The sequence below is a fragment of the Bos grunniens genome, chromosome 6, assembly GCF_055505025.1.
Source record: "Bos grunniens cultivar Pamir isolate PY7600 chromosome 6, Bosgru_T2T1.0, whole genome shotgun sequence".
NCBI classification, from domain to species: Eukaryota; Metazoa; Chordata; class Mammalia; order Artiodactyla; family Bovidae; genus Bos; species Bos grunniens.
Window position 1 is genome coordinate 25,235,412 of NC_141170.1, and position 15,280 is coordinate 25,250,691.

Below are 15,280 nucleotides of genomic sequence, written 5' to 3' on the forward strand. Positions count from 1 at the left end.
TGGGAATTTTTAGTCATTATCTCTTTGAATATTTTTTAAGTCTACATTCTGTCTCCTCTCTTTCTGAACTTTGATTTTATGAATCTTAGATCTTTTGAGGAACCCACAGGTTCCTCAGGCTTTGTTCTTTTTTTTTTTTTTTTCTGTTTTCTTCTTGTTGAGTAAATTCTCTTGATTTGTTCTCAAATTCAATACTGTTATGTTTGGTTGTCCATATTATTTTGCCCTTCTACTTCTATTGTGGGCTTCCCTTGTGGCTCAGCTGGTAAAGAATCTTCCTGCAATGCGAGAGACTGGGGTTCGATCCCTGTGTTGGAAAGATCCCCTGAAGGAGAGAAAGGCTACCCACTGCAGTATTCCAGCCTGGAGAATTCCATGGACTGTATAGTCCATGGAGTCGCAAAGAGTTGACACAACTGAGGTACTTTCACTTTCCACTTTTTTGCTGGGGTTTTCTATTTTTTCATCTGTTTCAAGAGAATTGGTAATTACTTTATGAAGCAGTTTTATGTTGACTGCTTTAAAATTTCTGTCAGATAATTTCAACAGCTGAATACCTCTGTGTTATTGTCTGTTGGTAGTCTTTTCTCAAATAAATTGTAATTTTCCTGGTCTTTGGTATGACCGGTGATTTTCACTTGTGCCCTGGATATTTTTTAATACTATGTTAGGAAACTCATGACCTTTTAAAAACCTCAGTAGCAGGCAACTGCCCAGTTTAGGTTTAGCATGTGGGTTTTGTTGGCTCTTCAGACTCAGCTGGCACCCTCACTGTGGGAAACCAGGCACAGTACTGTTGATCACTGTGAGGTGTGGGAAATCACACTTTTCTTACCCCCTCTCTCAGTCCCCCTCCAGGTCTATTCCTCATGGCTTCAGGACTGTCTAGCACTTAGTGTGGCATGTATGGAAAATAAAAATGGGAGAATTGTTTTAGATCACATTTTTAGGTATGATGTTGAAAGATGCTGTCTCTTCTGTTCATGATGAGAGTAGTCTTCAATTTTGATCCACATTCTGGTACTGTGCTAGGACCATACAGATTTAGCTATTAAACAGTCTTTATTTGATGGTTGGCTTATATAAACATAGTCCTATCCTTTGGAGTTTGAGTAAGCTCTGGGAGTTGGTGATGGACAGGGAAGCCTGGCATGCTGCAGTCCATGGGGTTGCAAAGAGTTGGACATGACTGAGTGACTAAACTGAGTGATCCTTTGTCAAATCATTGGCCATGCAATATTATCTTTGAAAAAAGTCAATGTTAAGTAATATATGTCACACATGAATATATTATTCTCTTTGAAAGAAATATTAAAATTCTGGTGTGTATCCTTATAGACATTTCTAGACATTTATATATAAAAATTAAATCAGTAGAAGTTTTCTTGGCATTGTATTACTTTGCATATGTGTTTTACGTTTTTTCTAATAAAATACATCCTACTATATTATTATCTAATTATTAATAAAATGTATTTTATTATTATATATTTTCTACTGTTTCCTCACCCAGCAGAATGTCTCATATACCTTTCCACTTTAGCATGCATATATCTTTTTTCTTTTAAACTATGGCATAGACTTCTGTGAAATGGATAAACATTTATCATTGTTTCTGATATTATAAACATTGGCATAATTAATATGTTTGCTGCTTTAAGCAGATAGGGCTGATCCCAAGAAATAGAATTGCTGGGTCACAGGGACATGAATGTTTTAAATTTTAAAAGATGATGCCCATTTGTCCATCCAGCTATACCAGTGTATATTCCCACCAGTTGTATGTGCAAATATCTATTTCTTATCACCTTCACCAACCCTGGATATAATTAAACCTAAATTTTTTTTGTCAACCTAGATAAAGACATGCTATCTCATTTTTAAGTTTTTCCTTGTTACTGGTGAGATACAGTATCTTTTCCTATGTTTTTGTTCTTCAGTTATTTTGGGGGAATAGTGTATGTTTTACTTACACTGTTAAATTGGGCTGTATTAAGATATGGGAAGTGTCAGAATGTTGACATCACTTTTATTTTGATAATTTTGGTGCTTTCTGAGTTTTTAACTATTTGCTAATAAGAATCCCAGCAGCTGAGGAGTTCTTTGTTTACTCTCCATTATATTTATATAATGAACTTCTGTTTTAGAGAGAGTTGCCATAGTTCTGGAACAGCACTCCCAGGAGGCAAGGTTATTTCCCAGGATTCAGTGTGTTGAACCAGCTGGATGGTTTGTTATCTTATGATGACCTTCATTACTTTCTTGGCAAGATATGGACTATGCAAAATAACATTCATTTCACTTTGTGAACAGTATGGCTTCTAAAAGAGGCATCCTTTAGCTAGACTTTTGGAACACTAAAATGGTTAGTAAAATGACACTTTTTTAAAGATCTTGGATACTTTGTTCAAAATTTCTGAGACTGGGTGGTGATGGAGTGTTTCTGCTTAAATGGGAGACGTTTCTTAGCCACTAATTCGCTGGGTAAATCTGAAAACTTGAATCAAACTGTCCTGTAATTGCAATTGTGTTTAAAAGTGAGAAGAAAAAATAGGTAGTTAAATCTTAACTTAGTGCATTTTCTTTCATCTGATAGTTTGGTAGAATTTAGTTCCATTAGTATTGACAGTCATATCTGAGCAATTAATGTTTAACCAGTGCCTTCCTTTTTTCTATATATACAGTGTCATTCTAATCTCTGACCTTGTATCAACATTATAAAAGAAAGAATAAAATTAGGAAAAGAAAGCCCTATTAGAAAATTCAGTAGTTTTTATTATACATGCATTTTTTTTTTCTGTTTTAAAAATATTTGAGTAATTTTGTTCATCAGTGTGTTGAAACTTCACGTACCTTTCATTTTCCCTCTGGGAACAAGACTGAGTCAGTACAGTTTACGTGTATAATTAAGACATAAGCCTCTTAAGGATTTAAATAGGTTCTTTTTAAAATAAATACCGTGTAAGTATAAATGCCATTAATGAATTTCTTTGTGTTCTTTTCAGATGTTAGTTTTGTGTTTTCTGCATAACTCTTCATCAACTTCCTTCAGCTTTTAAATCTTCATTGTATTTCAGTACTAGATTTTTAAGACCATATGGATTTCCCAGGTGGCACTAGTGGTAAAGAACCCCCTGCAGTGCAGGAGACATAAGAGACAATGGTTCAGCCCCTGAGTCGGGAAGGTCCCCTGGAGGAGGGCTTGGCAACCCGCTCCAGTATTCTTGCCTGGAGGAGAATCCCATGGACAGAGGAGCCGGGTGGGCTATAGTCCATGGGGTCACAAAGAATTGGGAGGACTGAAGTGACTTAACACATACGCACATGGGCTTTTATAGCTGAAGAGAAAACAGAAGCTGATTTGACATTATAAATTAGTAAATAATACTGATTTTGGAAATACAGGAAATTACATTAAAAAAAATTTTTTTTTCCAGTTCATCCAGAGCAGCTTCCTCCGAGGCCATGGATTACATTAAAAGAACGAGACCAAATTCTGCCATCAGGTAAAATAGTTTTTCTTATTCTTTCTTGACTTTTTTCAGATACACTTGAAATGCCATTTGGGTTTTGTAATCGAATTAACCTTCAAATTAGGCCTTCATTTTACCTCCCCTGAGTTTAGATGAGTTTAGAAATACTGATGGGTAGAGTTAAAGTCCCGGAGAAGGCAGTGGCACCCCCCACTCCAGTACTCTTGCCTGGAAAATCCTATGGACAGAGGAGCCTGGTAGGCTGCAGTCCATGGGGTCGCTGACAGTCGGACACGACTGAGCGAGCGCTTCACTTTTCACTTTCCTGCATTGGAGAAGGAAATGGCAACCCACTCCAGTGTTCTTGCCTGGAGAATCCCAGGGATGGGGGAGCCTGGTGGCTCCCGTCTATGGGGTCACACAGAGTCGGACACGACTGAAGTGACTTAGCAGCAGCAGCAGAGTTAAAGTCCACCCTAAGGCTTATGTACAAGAATCTCGTCTTTGACCATGATGGGGCTCTTGGTTTGAAAATTATTTCTTATAATAGAGCTTTCCAAATGGCATCTTCACATAAGGTTTGGTGATTTAAGAAAAATGAGGAGTAATGAATTTTTTTCTGAAAAATTTTGAACTACTTAGATTTATCTTTCTTTAGTGGGTAGACTGATAACTCTTGTAGAGTGATAATTTAGACTGAACCAATTTACTATATTGGAAACAGAATACGATACCAGGCCAGGGGTATAGAAATGGTATAGGGTGAAGATTTGAGCAGTTTAATTACAGGATTCAGCATTTCTTGAACTTCAGTAAATGTAGAAAATATAAACCTTTATCTTTTTGTTCAGACCAATGATAATTTGACATTTATAGGGCTTCGTACTGTTTATTAGACATTTTATAGTTCAGAATTCTGCTTAAAATAAGTTGTTACTAAAGTCACAGTTTTTATGATACCTAATTTTATTTTGAAGATGAAAATTTTACTGTTTTAATATGAAGTAACCAAATGCTGATACTTAATTTTAGGGACGTTCAGTTGTTAAAAGGGTGATTTATAGCCCCAAAACTATAATGGTAATTAAACTTAAGAATTAATCCTAGATGGTGAAAGAGGTACCAGTATACATAATGACCACCAGTCAGATCCCCAGGAGACCTCTGAACTAAGTTTCTCATAATACCTTCCTATCATCTGACTCTGAATCAACTTCAGTTGAGCGTTACTTCATTTCTTGTATTCCTTACCATTTATTAAGTATTTGATTCTCACCCATGTCTGTCCATTGTAATTACCTGGGATGCTTTTTAAAAATATTAATCTCCAAATCCTAACATACTAAATTAGTCTGGAGTGATGAACATTTTTTTTTTTTAAAGTTCTATAATGTGATTCTAATGAATAGATAGGGTAGAGAATTAGTGATAAAAATCAGGGATTTTCAAACTGGTGTGCTTCTGCATAGAGTCACCTTAGGATTTTGTTAAATTGCAGATTCCAATTCAGTAAGTCTTTGTGAAGCCAAAAATCTTTGCATTTCTGAGTTCCAAGGTGATAACTGATGCTGCTGGTTCCTAGAGCACACTTTTGAGTAGCAGGGGATACAAACTGTTTTCTTGTTAGTTTACTTGTAGTCTTTTTACTGGCTTCCTTGGTGCGTCAGTGGTAAAGAACCCACCTGCCAATGCAGGAGATGCGGGTTTGATCCGTGGGTCAGGACTATCCTCTGCAGTAGGAATGGCAACCCACTGCAGTATTCTTGCCTGAAAATCCCACGGACAGAGGAGCCTGGTGGGCTACAGTCCATAGGGTCACAAAGAGTTGGACATGACTTAGCAACTGAGCATGCACACAGTCCTTTTACAGTTCAAGGGAATTTTAAAATGAGAATTTAATTTTAAAAATGAGCGTTTGATTTGGTTAAAAAGGTTTCTCTTATAACTAAACTTTGTTAGTCTGTATTCTTCTGGCTCAGAGCAGTGAGAGAAGTAAGAGACTCAAAGAAGTACTAAGTGTGAAAATTTTGTTAATGAAAGGTAATGAAAGCCTTTTAAAGAGAAAAAAGTTAAAATTTACTTTTGTAATTTACTTTTATGCCATTTATAGAGAAAAGTTTTGCTCAGCAAATTATGTGTAAAAAAGTTAGTATTGATTTAAAATTAGATTATTTTTGGCCACACCGCATGACTGGCAGGATCTTAGTTACCTGACCAGGGATTGAACCTGTGCTCCCAGCAGTGGAAGTGCAGAGTCCTAACCACTGAGCAACCAGCGAATTCCCTGAAACTTGAATTTTTATTTATTAAAATATCCTTTAAAAAATCTCAAATATGAGCTATAAGTCTGATTCTGGTAAAAGAACTTTGGTAAGGTGGATGGACTCTGGTGAAGTTTTTATATAGTTTAACAGAATCTTGCCCAAGGCGTTTCACAGTGGTGATATTTGAGTTGTGTTTGTATGGCATGTATGATCGTGTAGGTGTACATGTGATATTGCTTTAGAAAAGGTTGCCTAATTTTCTCCCTTTTGTTTTGTTTTTTTCTCCCACTTCTTAGCATCATTCACGGTTATGTGTTACAATGTGTTATGTGATAAATATGCCACCCGGCAGCTATATGGCTATTGCCCATCCTGGGCATTAAACTGGGAATACAGGAAAAAGGGAATTATGGAAGAAATTGTTAACTGTGACGCAGATATCATTAGTCTTCAGGTAACACTATAGAGATTGAATTGTCTGTAACTTAAAGGTGAATCTAAAAATTACAAAAGATATTACTTTTGGGAGAGATTTTGTGTTTGAAGGAAAACCCAAAGGAATTATTTTCTCTCTTAAGAAAAAAAGATATTTCCACAGTGAAACAGTTTTGTATAGGCCATAAACTTATACTCATTTACTGTTTTCTTAAGTGAAAATAATTTCACCATGATATTCATGTTAATTTGTGTTATGAACAAATCATTGGTATTGCTGAAAGAGAAAACTACTGAAGATTGAATCTTTAAGAAATATAAATTTAATTTATAATGGGATCTATAAAAAAATTACTTGTCTACCATTGTTCATCAGTGATAAACATATAAAAATATTGTACTATAAATCATGCATTTTTGCCTTATTTTTAAAAGCAACCTCAGAAATTTAGATACTTTATTGAATTTAACGTGACAAAGCACCTTTTGATTGAAATAGTGTTTTACTGCTTTTCAATGCTCAGCTAATGAATGGCCAAGAAGGTTTACACATAGTTTTTAGTACTTTTTTTCTTAGCAGTTTTCAAGGCATATTAAATGCTTTAAGGTATTTTAAAACTTTAAGTGTTATAATTTCACACCTCCTTTTCTGCATAGCTTAAGAATAAAGTCATTACTTTTATAATAAATTTTTTTTGTGTTAGAGTAGCTTTATTATTTACTTAAATTTGTGTTATTAGCCATGATTCATTTGACTCTGGAAAATAAGGAAGTAGTAGACGTCTTCAAAAGTTAAATTTTCTTTTAAACACTAAGAACTGACACAAAATGAGGGGAGGAAGAGGCCAATATGGGCTTACCAGGTGGCGCTAGTGGTAAAGAGCCCAAATGCCAGTGCAAGAGACATGAGACACGGGTTCTATCCGTGGTTCAGGAAGGTCCCCTGGAGGAGGGAATGGCAACCTGCTCCAATATTCTTGCCTGGAGAATGCTATGGACAGAGGAGCCTGGCCGGCTACAGTCCATAGGATTGCAAAGAGTCTGACACAACTGAAGCTACTTAGCACACATGGAGACAAATAAGCATAAGCTTATGTTATTTAATTTTCCTCCTTTTGATTCAGTATTTATAGTAATAACAGCCTCACACTCTTGCTTAGTAAGTAAAGTATAGTATGAAGCATAGAAGCATCATAATTTTAAAAATGTTACTATAAAAGTAATACTATGTTATAAAGTGTTCATTCCAGAGAAGTTGGAAATATGAAAAGAACATAAATAATAATAGAGTAAAACATCTAATCCTGTACCCCAAAGAAAGTTGCTTTAACTCCAGGGTTAAAACTTCTGGAGTATTTCTTATATTCTTTTTAAAACATTCATTTGCCTATTTATTTACAGGTATGTTTTCAAAATAGAGATCACACTATTAATGTATTTTGTTTCTTACTTATTGCATTTAATATACATTTTCTGCATTACTAAAATTTCTCAAAGCCAATTGTATGAATACATACTAACTGATTTAGCATTTGCCCTGCTGTTGGACATTAAGGCTGTTTGTTTTCATTGTTACAATATCATGTTGTTGTAAACATTAGCACACATAAATCATTATCTTCACGCTTGATTATTTCATTTGGAAAGATTTCTTAAAAGTATGTTATGGGTCAAGTAATAAATTAGTCTAAATATGGTATTCAGGTAACTAAAAATTCCTTCAAGTAGGATTTTTTGTTGATAGATCTTAAACTTCTCAGTTTTGACTATCATTCCTTTCCACCACAGTTGAGAAATACAAAATATTTTTTTAAATTACCTCCTAATACAATTTTTTCAATTCCCTACTGTTTAATGTGTAATATGACCAACTTTCATATTTTGTATTTCAATTTTGTTCGATTACCAGTTGAGGAAGTGAAGTACAGTAGTTGTTGTTCAGTCACTAAGTCGTCTCCCACTCTTTGTGACTGCATGGACTGCAGCATGACAGGCTTCCCTGATGAACTCTAAATTGGAAGTCGAGAGATTTGGGACCAACTAACTACCTGTGTAAACCTGAGAAAATCATATTTTTTTTTATTCTTTTAGGCTTTACAAAGCTGCCATTGTCAAATGGTGGCTGCTATCAATAAGGTAAGGTAGTTAGATAATGTTTGTTAAATGAAGTATTTTAACTTAGTAGCACTTTACTCACAGTGTTGCATAGTTTTACATCTTAGTTTTCCTCTGTCATGTTGGTGATAATGTATCTTCCATCTCAGGAAGTGGAAACAGAGCAATACTTCACTCTCTTTCTGCCAGCATTGAAGGAGCGTGGATATGATGGATTTTTTTCCCCAAAGTCACGTGCCAAAATCATGTCTGAGCAGGAGAGAAAGCATGTGGACGGTTGTGCAATATTCTTCAAAACAGAAAAGTGAGTTATGGAAACAAAGCATAATTTCTTTAATTACCACACATTTGAAATTGTCTTTGGTTTGACCCTAAAATAGACAAAAAGCTGAAAAACAGGTAATATAAAAGTTAAAACTATTGGTAAGATTTTATTTCTTAGGCTGTGTTTTGGAAATTAGAATGTTTATCATATTCTTTATGCTTTTTTGCCAGATTGTACTAAAAATATTAAAAGGGGTATATACTTAAATATGATATTATCATAATTTTATATATATTTCCATGAAGTAAAATATTAGTTTTGGTGTAAAAAAGAAAGTAGTACCCTTTAAGATTGGAACTAAGTGATCTGAAGTTTCTTTTAGTAATTTTTTTTCATTTGTTGTTATCATGTCTGACTCTTTGCTAGCCCATGGACTACAGTATGCCAGGCTTCCCTGTCCTTCACTATCTTCTGGAGTTTGCTCAAACTCATGTCCATTGAGTCAGTGATGCCATCCAACCATCTCATCTGTCACCTCACCCACTTTTTCTCCTGCCCTCAGACTTTCCCAGCATCAGGGTCTTTTCCAGTGAGTCACCTCTTAGCATCAGATGTCAAGTATTGGAGCTTTAGCTTCAGCATCAGTCCTTCCAATGAATATTCAGGGTTGATTTCCTTTAAGATTGACTGGTTTGATCTCCTTGCAGTCCAAGGGACTCTCAAAGAGTCTTCTCCAGCACCATAATTCAAAAGCATCAGTTCTCTAGCACTCAGCCTTCTTTATGGTTCAGCTGTCACATCCGTACATGACTACTGGAAAAACCATAGCTTTGACTAGACGGACCTTTGTCGGCAAAGTGATGTCTCTGCTTTTTAATGCACTATTGAGGTTTATTATAGCTTTTTTCCAAGGAGCCAAGCATCTTTTAATTTCATGGCTGCAGTCACCATCCTCAGTGATTTTGGAGCCCAGTAAAATAAAATCTGTCACTTCTTCCACTTTTTCCCCTTCTCTTTGCCATGAAGTGATGGGGCCAGATGCCATGATCTTAGTTTTTTTGAATGTTGAGTTTTAAGCCAGCTTTTAGTTGGCCCTTTTCAGAATCATTCATATTTTATCAACTTTTCACCTTTTCCAGTTAATATTGTGTATGTTTATTTCTTGTCTTATGAAAAGTCGCTCAATTGTGTCCAACTCTATGGACCTCATGGACTGCAGCCTGCCAGGCTCCTCTGTCCATGGAATTCTCCAGGCAAGAATACTGTAGTGGGTAGCTGTTCCCTTCTCCAGGGGATCTTCCCAACCCAGGGATTGAACCTGGGCCTCCCGCATTGCAGGTGGATTCTTTACTGTCTGAGTCAACAGGAAGCTTAGTCGCTTGCTTATTGACTAAATGTTTACTGAGCATTTGCTTTATGATGAGTGCTGTGCTAGTCACTATAGACCCAAAAATACATGGTTTCTGATCCCACTCAGAGCTCCAGTAGGAAAAGGAAGGAGTAAATATCACAGTATAGTATGGTATATATGTGTTAGAGAGATGCCTGGATAAAATAAGGGAAGGCGAAGAGAAGCACAGAGCTTATAGAGGTAGGGAGTTAAAGAATTGATTGAGACAAAACAGTGGAAAGTGGTCATTACCTGAAATGGAAAACAGAAAACATGACCTTTTTGCTTTTTCAGGGCTATAATGTAGTTGATGAAAGTATGGTCAAAGATAAACCTATTATGACTGCTTATTAAAATATATGAACAATCTTGTAGGGGCCTCTGTGCTTTAATATTCTTGAGTTTAAAATGGAAAAAAGTATATATTCAGAGGTAGTTACAAGAATGAAATGAGATAATGAATGGAGAGGTACTTTTTAAATCATTAAGTGTCCCAGAAATATGTTTATTATTGTCATATTTCTCTTTTTGTAATACTTTGCAATTTTAGTATTTCTCTCTTACTAGGTTTATGATGCTGTGTGCATTGAATTTAGGAATTGCATTTCTGACTTGAGGGTTCAGAACCGTAACAAGCTTAGAAGGCTATGTCTGTCTCTTTTTCTTTTGTTTCCATTTGGAATTATGAAGAGTTATTATATTACTCTCTGTTTCATTCTTTTATTTGTTTTATTGAAATATAGTTGATTTACAATGTGTTAATTTCTGCTGTACAGTAAAGTGATTCCATTATGCATATATACATTCCTTGTTAATACTCTCTTTCATTGTGGTTTATCACAAGATACTGAATATAGTTCCCTGTACTGTACAGTAGGACCTTGTTGTTTATCCATTAGTTGCATCTGCTCCCCCTAGACTCCCAGTCCATCCACCCTCCACCTCCCTTCCCTCTCCCTTTGGCAACCACAGATCTGTTCCCTGTGTCTATAGGTCAGTTTTTGTTTCATAGATAGGTTTGTTTTTGTCATATTTTAGATTCCACATATAAGTGATATCATATGGTATTTTTCATTTTCTTTTTGACTGACTTGACTTAGAGTATTGAGATCTGAGTCCATCCATGTTGCTGCAAATGGCCTTATTTCATAGAAGGCTGTCTTTTGAGTAGCTGACTGAGTGACTAGATGGTTAGAGGCAGATTCTTTTGGTTATCATCTTGAGGAAAAGAGAGAAGTATATTTTTGCCTCATAAAGGCTGCCAGTTTTACAGTGGAAAATTTGAAAGCACCTCCAGACTTCAGAAGACTGAAATGTATGGAGTGAGATAGAGGTGGTATTATATAGTTAATAACTTGAGTTTGATACATTAGATAAGAAATCATCTACTAATAGAATAGGCACATAAACACTTGTGACTATTTTCCTGTTATAACAAAGCATTTCAATGTTTTTATTAATATAGGCCTATTTATTACCAGCATGACTTGTTTTGAATAAATGAATTAAGTGAATTTGAAAGCTGTTTGAGTCACTTCTCATTTATTTGTCCCTACTTTCATATCTTTTCTGTGAATTTTTAATAGAGATTTTTCATTTGTTTAATAATTAGTACACAGCCCTATAGAATTTGAGGTCAGAATATACTCTTCTAGTGAGTTGATGTAATTTTTTTTTTTTTTTTTACAAATTTTAGCCTAACAATAGCCATTACTTTGTAGTATTTGCATGTCAGCCTTTTTCTTTTTTTTTTAGCCTTTTTCTTTTATTCGCACTGATTATCTTAATTTTTAAAGCAATCCTCAGAGTTAGAAATACAACTATTTCCTCATTCTTACAGATGAGGAAACCAAGACATGGAGAGTACCTGGCTTCACAGTCAGTGCTTTTAACCACTGTACTAAACTGAATCTTTAGACTTCTTTTATATATATACAATTTGTATATTTTTTTAATTGAAATGTAGTTGATTTACAGTGTTGTGTTAGTTTTAGGTATGTAGCAGAGTGATTCTGTTTTACATATATATCCTTTTCAAATTCTTTTCTCATATAGGTTATTAGAAAATATTGAATATAGTTCCCTGTGCTATATACTAGGTCCTTGATGTTTAGACTTATTTCAGCTTTTGCTATCACTTGTATCTCTTAAAAGGTTATCTCATTTGGAAAAATTACCTTGAATTTCATATTAGTTACCTGTATTCACACACAAATTTCCTTGAAACATCATAATTTTAAAAAATTACTGATAACACTGATAAGATGTGACATCAGCTCGTTTTTCCATTTGCCGTTGTTTCTTTCTGAAGGATGATATTATCATTTTTGATTCCTTTCACAGTTTTGAGAGGGAACTCTAGAATGCCTTGATAGTTTATTACAGGTAATTAAGATTTTGAACTCACAGTTACAACTGTTATTTAGGAAACTTTAGACAAGTGACTATTTGAAAACAGGCTTGAATTATTTAAAATGCTGTGAATTTTTTTCACTTTGAAATATTTTGTAAAACACACATGTGCATATAGGCATGTATTTTCTCTCTCTTTGTGTGTTTGGAAAACTTATTATAGGTTAAATTTTTTTAAGTCAAAAAGTTTCTCTTTGCCATATTTTGTCATATAGACTAAACAGTTAGTAGAAATGGAGTCTTGGAGCCCAGTGCACAATTTGAAGCAATCAAAAATGTTGAAAAATGGAGCTGAAACCAGACCTAGATACTAGACATACTTGCTGTTCTCGAGTTTAGCAGTTCTGATCTAATCATACTTTGCTTCAAATCAGTGAGAAAGGGAAAGATGAAAACAGCAGTTTTAGAACAATGTGACCATTACACTGTGACGAGGCAGTTTCTTCCGATAGGGTTGGTGACTAGGTTGTCATGTGCTTAGTCCTTGTTATAGTGCCTCTGCTCTCTGTCTCAGAGATACCAGGTAAGACCAGGTCCTTGTTTTGCCTTCCATTTTACAATAGGTTGTTTTGTGGTTGAGAAGAGGGCATTCATTTATAAATTATATAGTATTGTCCCAAAATGACCTATTCTGATAATCCTATCTTACTAGTTTCTCAGTTACTAATTTTGTCTGTCATAGGTGGTGGTTGCATTTAGAACTTTAAAATCGGAGGTTGTGATTTCTAGTTTCCAGTGTTAGCTTTCCCATTTATTCAATCTGGAACTTTGCTTTATGCCAGTTTCGTTACCTTTCGAGTATGGATGTTAATAATAACTGTTCTGCCTGACTTCAGAGGTTTTTTATGGGGCTAAAATGACCAAAAATGTGAAAATGCTTTCAGTGGTTAAGAGAGTTGTACAAATATATCTAGAATGGTTAATATCCACTTTTTTCCCCTATTTATCTCACTCTCTAAGCTTACCTTTTCTAGATTATTTTTTGGAACTCCCATGATTACTTTGAAGGGACCCAAGAACACATTTTATAGCATCTTATACTGCATATACAATAAAAATTTCTATTTGGTTTAGGTTTAAAACGAGTGAGTTAAATGTGATTAGAAAAGATCATGGTTCACAGAAAGGAGAAGCAGAGTAGAGATTATTTGGTTGAGGTGAGAGGGGAGAAAGTAAGAATTGTTCTAAAGCAGTATGGAATAGAATATGGGTAAACTGTTTCTTACTATATTATAGATATATTATAATTATAAATATAGTATAAAATAAACACAGAAACAGGATGAGTTGTAGGAGATTATCTAGCTCTACTGGTGCTAGAAATCTTATTTTCTAAAAGCAGAGTCCCTGAAAAGTTCTTATAGCCCAAGAAGCATATCTATGCCCTTATTTAATTCTTACTGGAAAAAAAAGGAATTTTGCAGAAAAAAGGAATTTTCTGTGGTGCCTCAGTTCTCAGCTATCTCTTTGATTCTTTCAACTGTTGGTGAAACTGAGTAAGATTGAGAGTGTCATTCTGACCGTTTCTGTATCTCTGAGCACTAAAAAGGGGAGTATTTGGTTATAATGACATGTGCTCTATTTAGGAAAACTGATTTTATTTTTCTGAACTTTTTGAAACCAAAGACATTAGAAAGTAGATACCTCAAGAAGATTGGGATGCTTAAGTCAGAAATAGGGCAATACAGTAATAAATCATACCAATGAGGAAGAAAACTGAAGGGGTAATTTGAGGCAGTTAATGAACCAGGTAATTGTTCAGGATTCATTTTAAAAGAAGTGTTTTTTTCTTCCCCCCCAGTAAACAACTCAATAACCAAGCATGTATTAAAGAAAAAAAAAGAGCTTATGAACCTATCTTCTTTGCCATGAAAATTAAGAAAAAAGGGAAAATTGGATGAACGTGCTAAGGCAACAAGGAGAATATTTTAAATAGCATCTGCACTATACCCATGTGCATTGTGCAGTCACTAATTAATGATCAAGGAAAAAGTTCTATTTTGCTTTCATGGTCTCTATTGAGGAGAATTGTTTTCAAACTGAAAAGGCTAAGACGAGGTAAGGGGGAGATTGGGAAACCAAGAAGAGGAGCTTGGGAAGCCAAGCAAATCACTAAACTGCCTTAACTAGTTAGGTTTCCAAATCAATATAATTATATCCCATGGTATTAAAATATCTTGCCAAAGTATGATTAGAGAAGTAGATGGCATGAGTCATCTATAGTGAGCATTGGAGTATAGGAGCAGTTCTAGTATATTGGAGACGAATAAACCACCTCATTTGCAAGCCTCAGTTTTCCTCATCTTTTTAGTGGTAATGAGCATTGGTTTGGCCAAAAAGTTTGGCTTTTTCCACAAGATATTAGTCGAATGAACTTTTTGGCGAACCCAGTAGTATTGTCTGTCACAATTTGAGTTCTCCAGAAACAAGACTCCCAAGTTAGTTTGGTGTTCAGGGGTTTATTAGGGATCAAAAGCTGTGACAAGGAAAGGGGGGAAGAAGAATTGAGCATAGAGAGTAGAACTGTGTTGCACATCAGACAGCCTCAGTTGACCCCACCTGTAGCTTTGGAGCTGAAATGGCCTGTGAGAGTTAATCTAGGAGGAACCAAAATCCCCAGACCTTTATCTTTTGCTTTTGATCTGTAACGTGCCACTCCCAGAAGTACTTGGACTTTGGTGAGGCTGCCCTCTGCAACTGGAGCAATTCCTGAAGGACTGATGAGGCATCCAGGTAGCATCTCTTCATGTCCACACTTTGCAAAGTTTTAACAAAGTTTTAGGACTAATAATATGAAGTAATTTCACAGGTCTTGATACAGAGTAGATCCTCAATAATAGATGGCTTATTATTGTTTTAAATTTGTTCTGCACTGTTCAGAATTTTGATTATATAAGAGAAGACATATGCATACATATAAGATTTA

The 15,280-nt window shown here is 35.1% G+C and overlaps 1 protein-coding gene across 9 annotated transcripts in view; it reads left to right on the forward strand.

The window, feature by feature from the left end:
• Nucleotides 1-15,280, forward strand: part of CNOT6L (CCR4-NOT transcription complex subunit 6 like) — a 110,626-nt gene that overhangs the window by 73,674 nt on the left and 21,672 nt on the right. For all 9 annotated transcript variants that reach the window (XM_086405192.1, XM_086405189.1, XM_086405193.1 and 6 more), the window contains exons 6-8: nt 3,438-3,506; nt 6,034-6,191; nt 8,437-8,591. In XM_086405192.1, the coding sequence (XP_086261318.1) occupies nt 3,438-3,506; nt 6,034-6,191; nt 8,437-8,591 (382 nt within the window). The remainder of the gene's footprint in view (nt 1-3,437; nt 3,507-6,033; nt 6,192-8,436; nt 8,592-15,280) is intronic.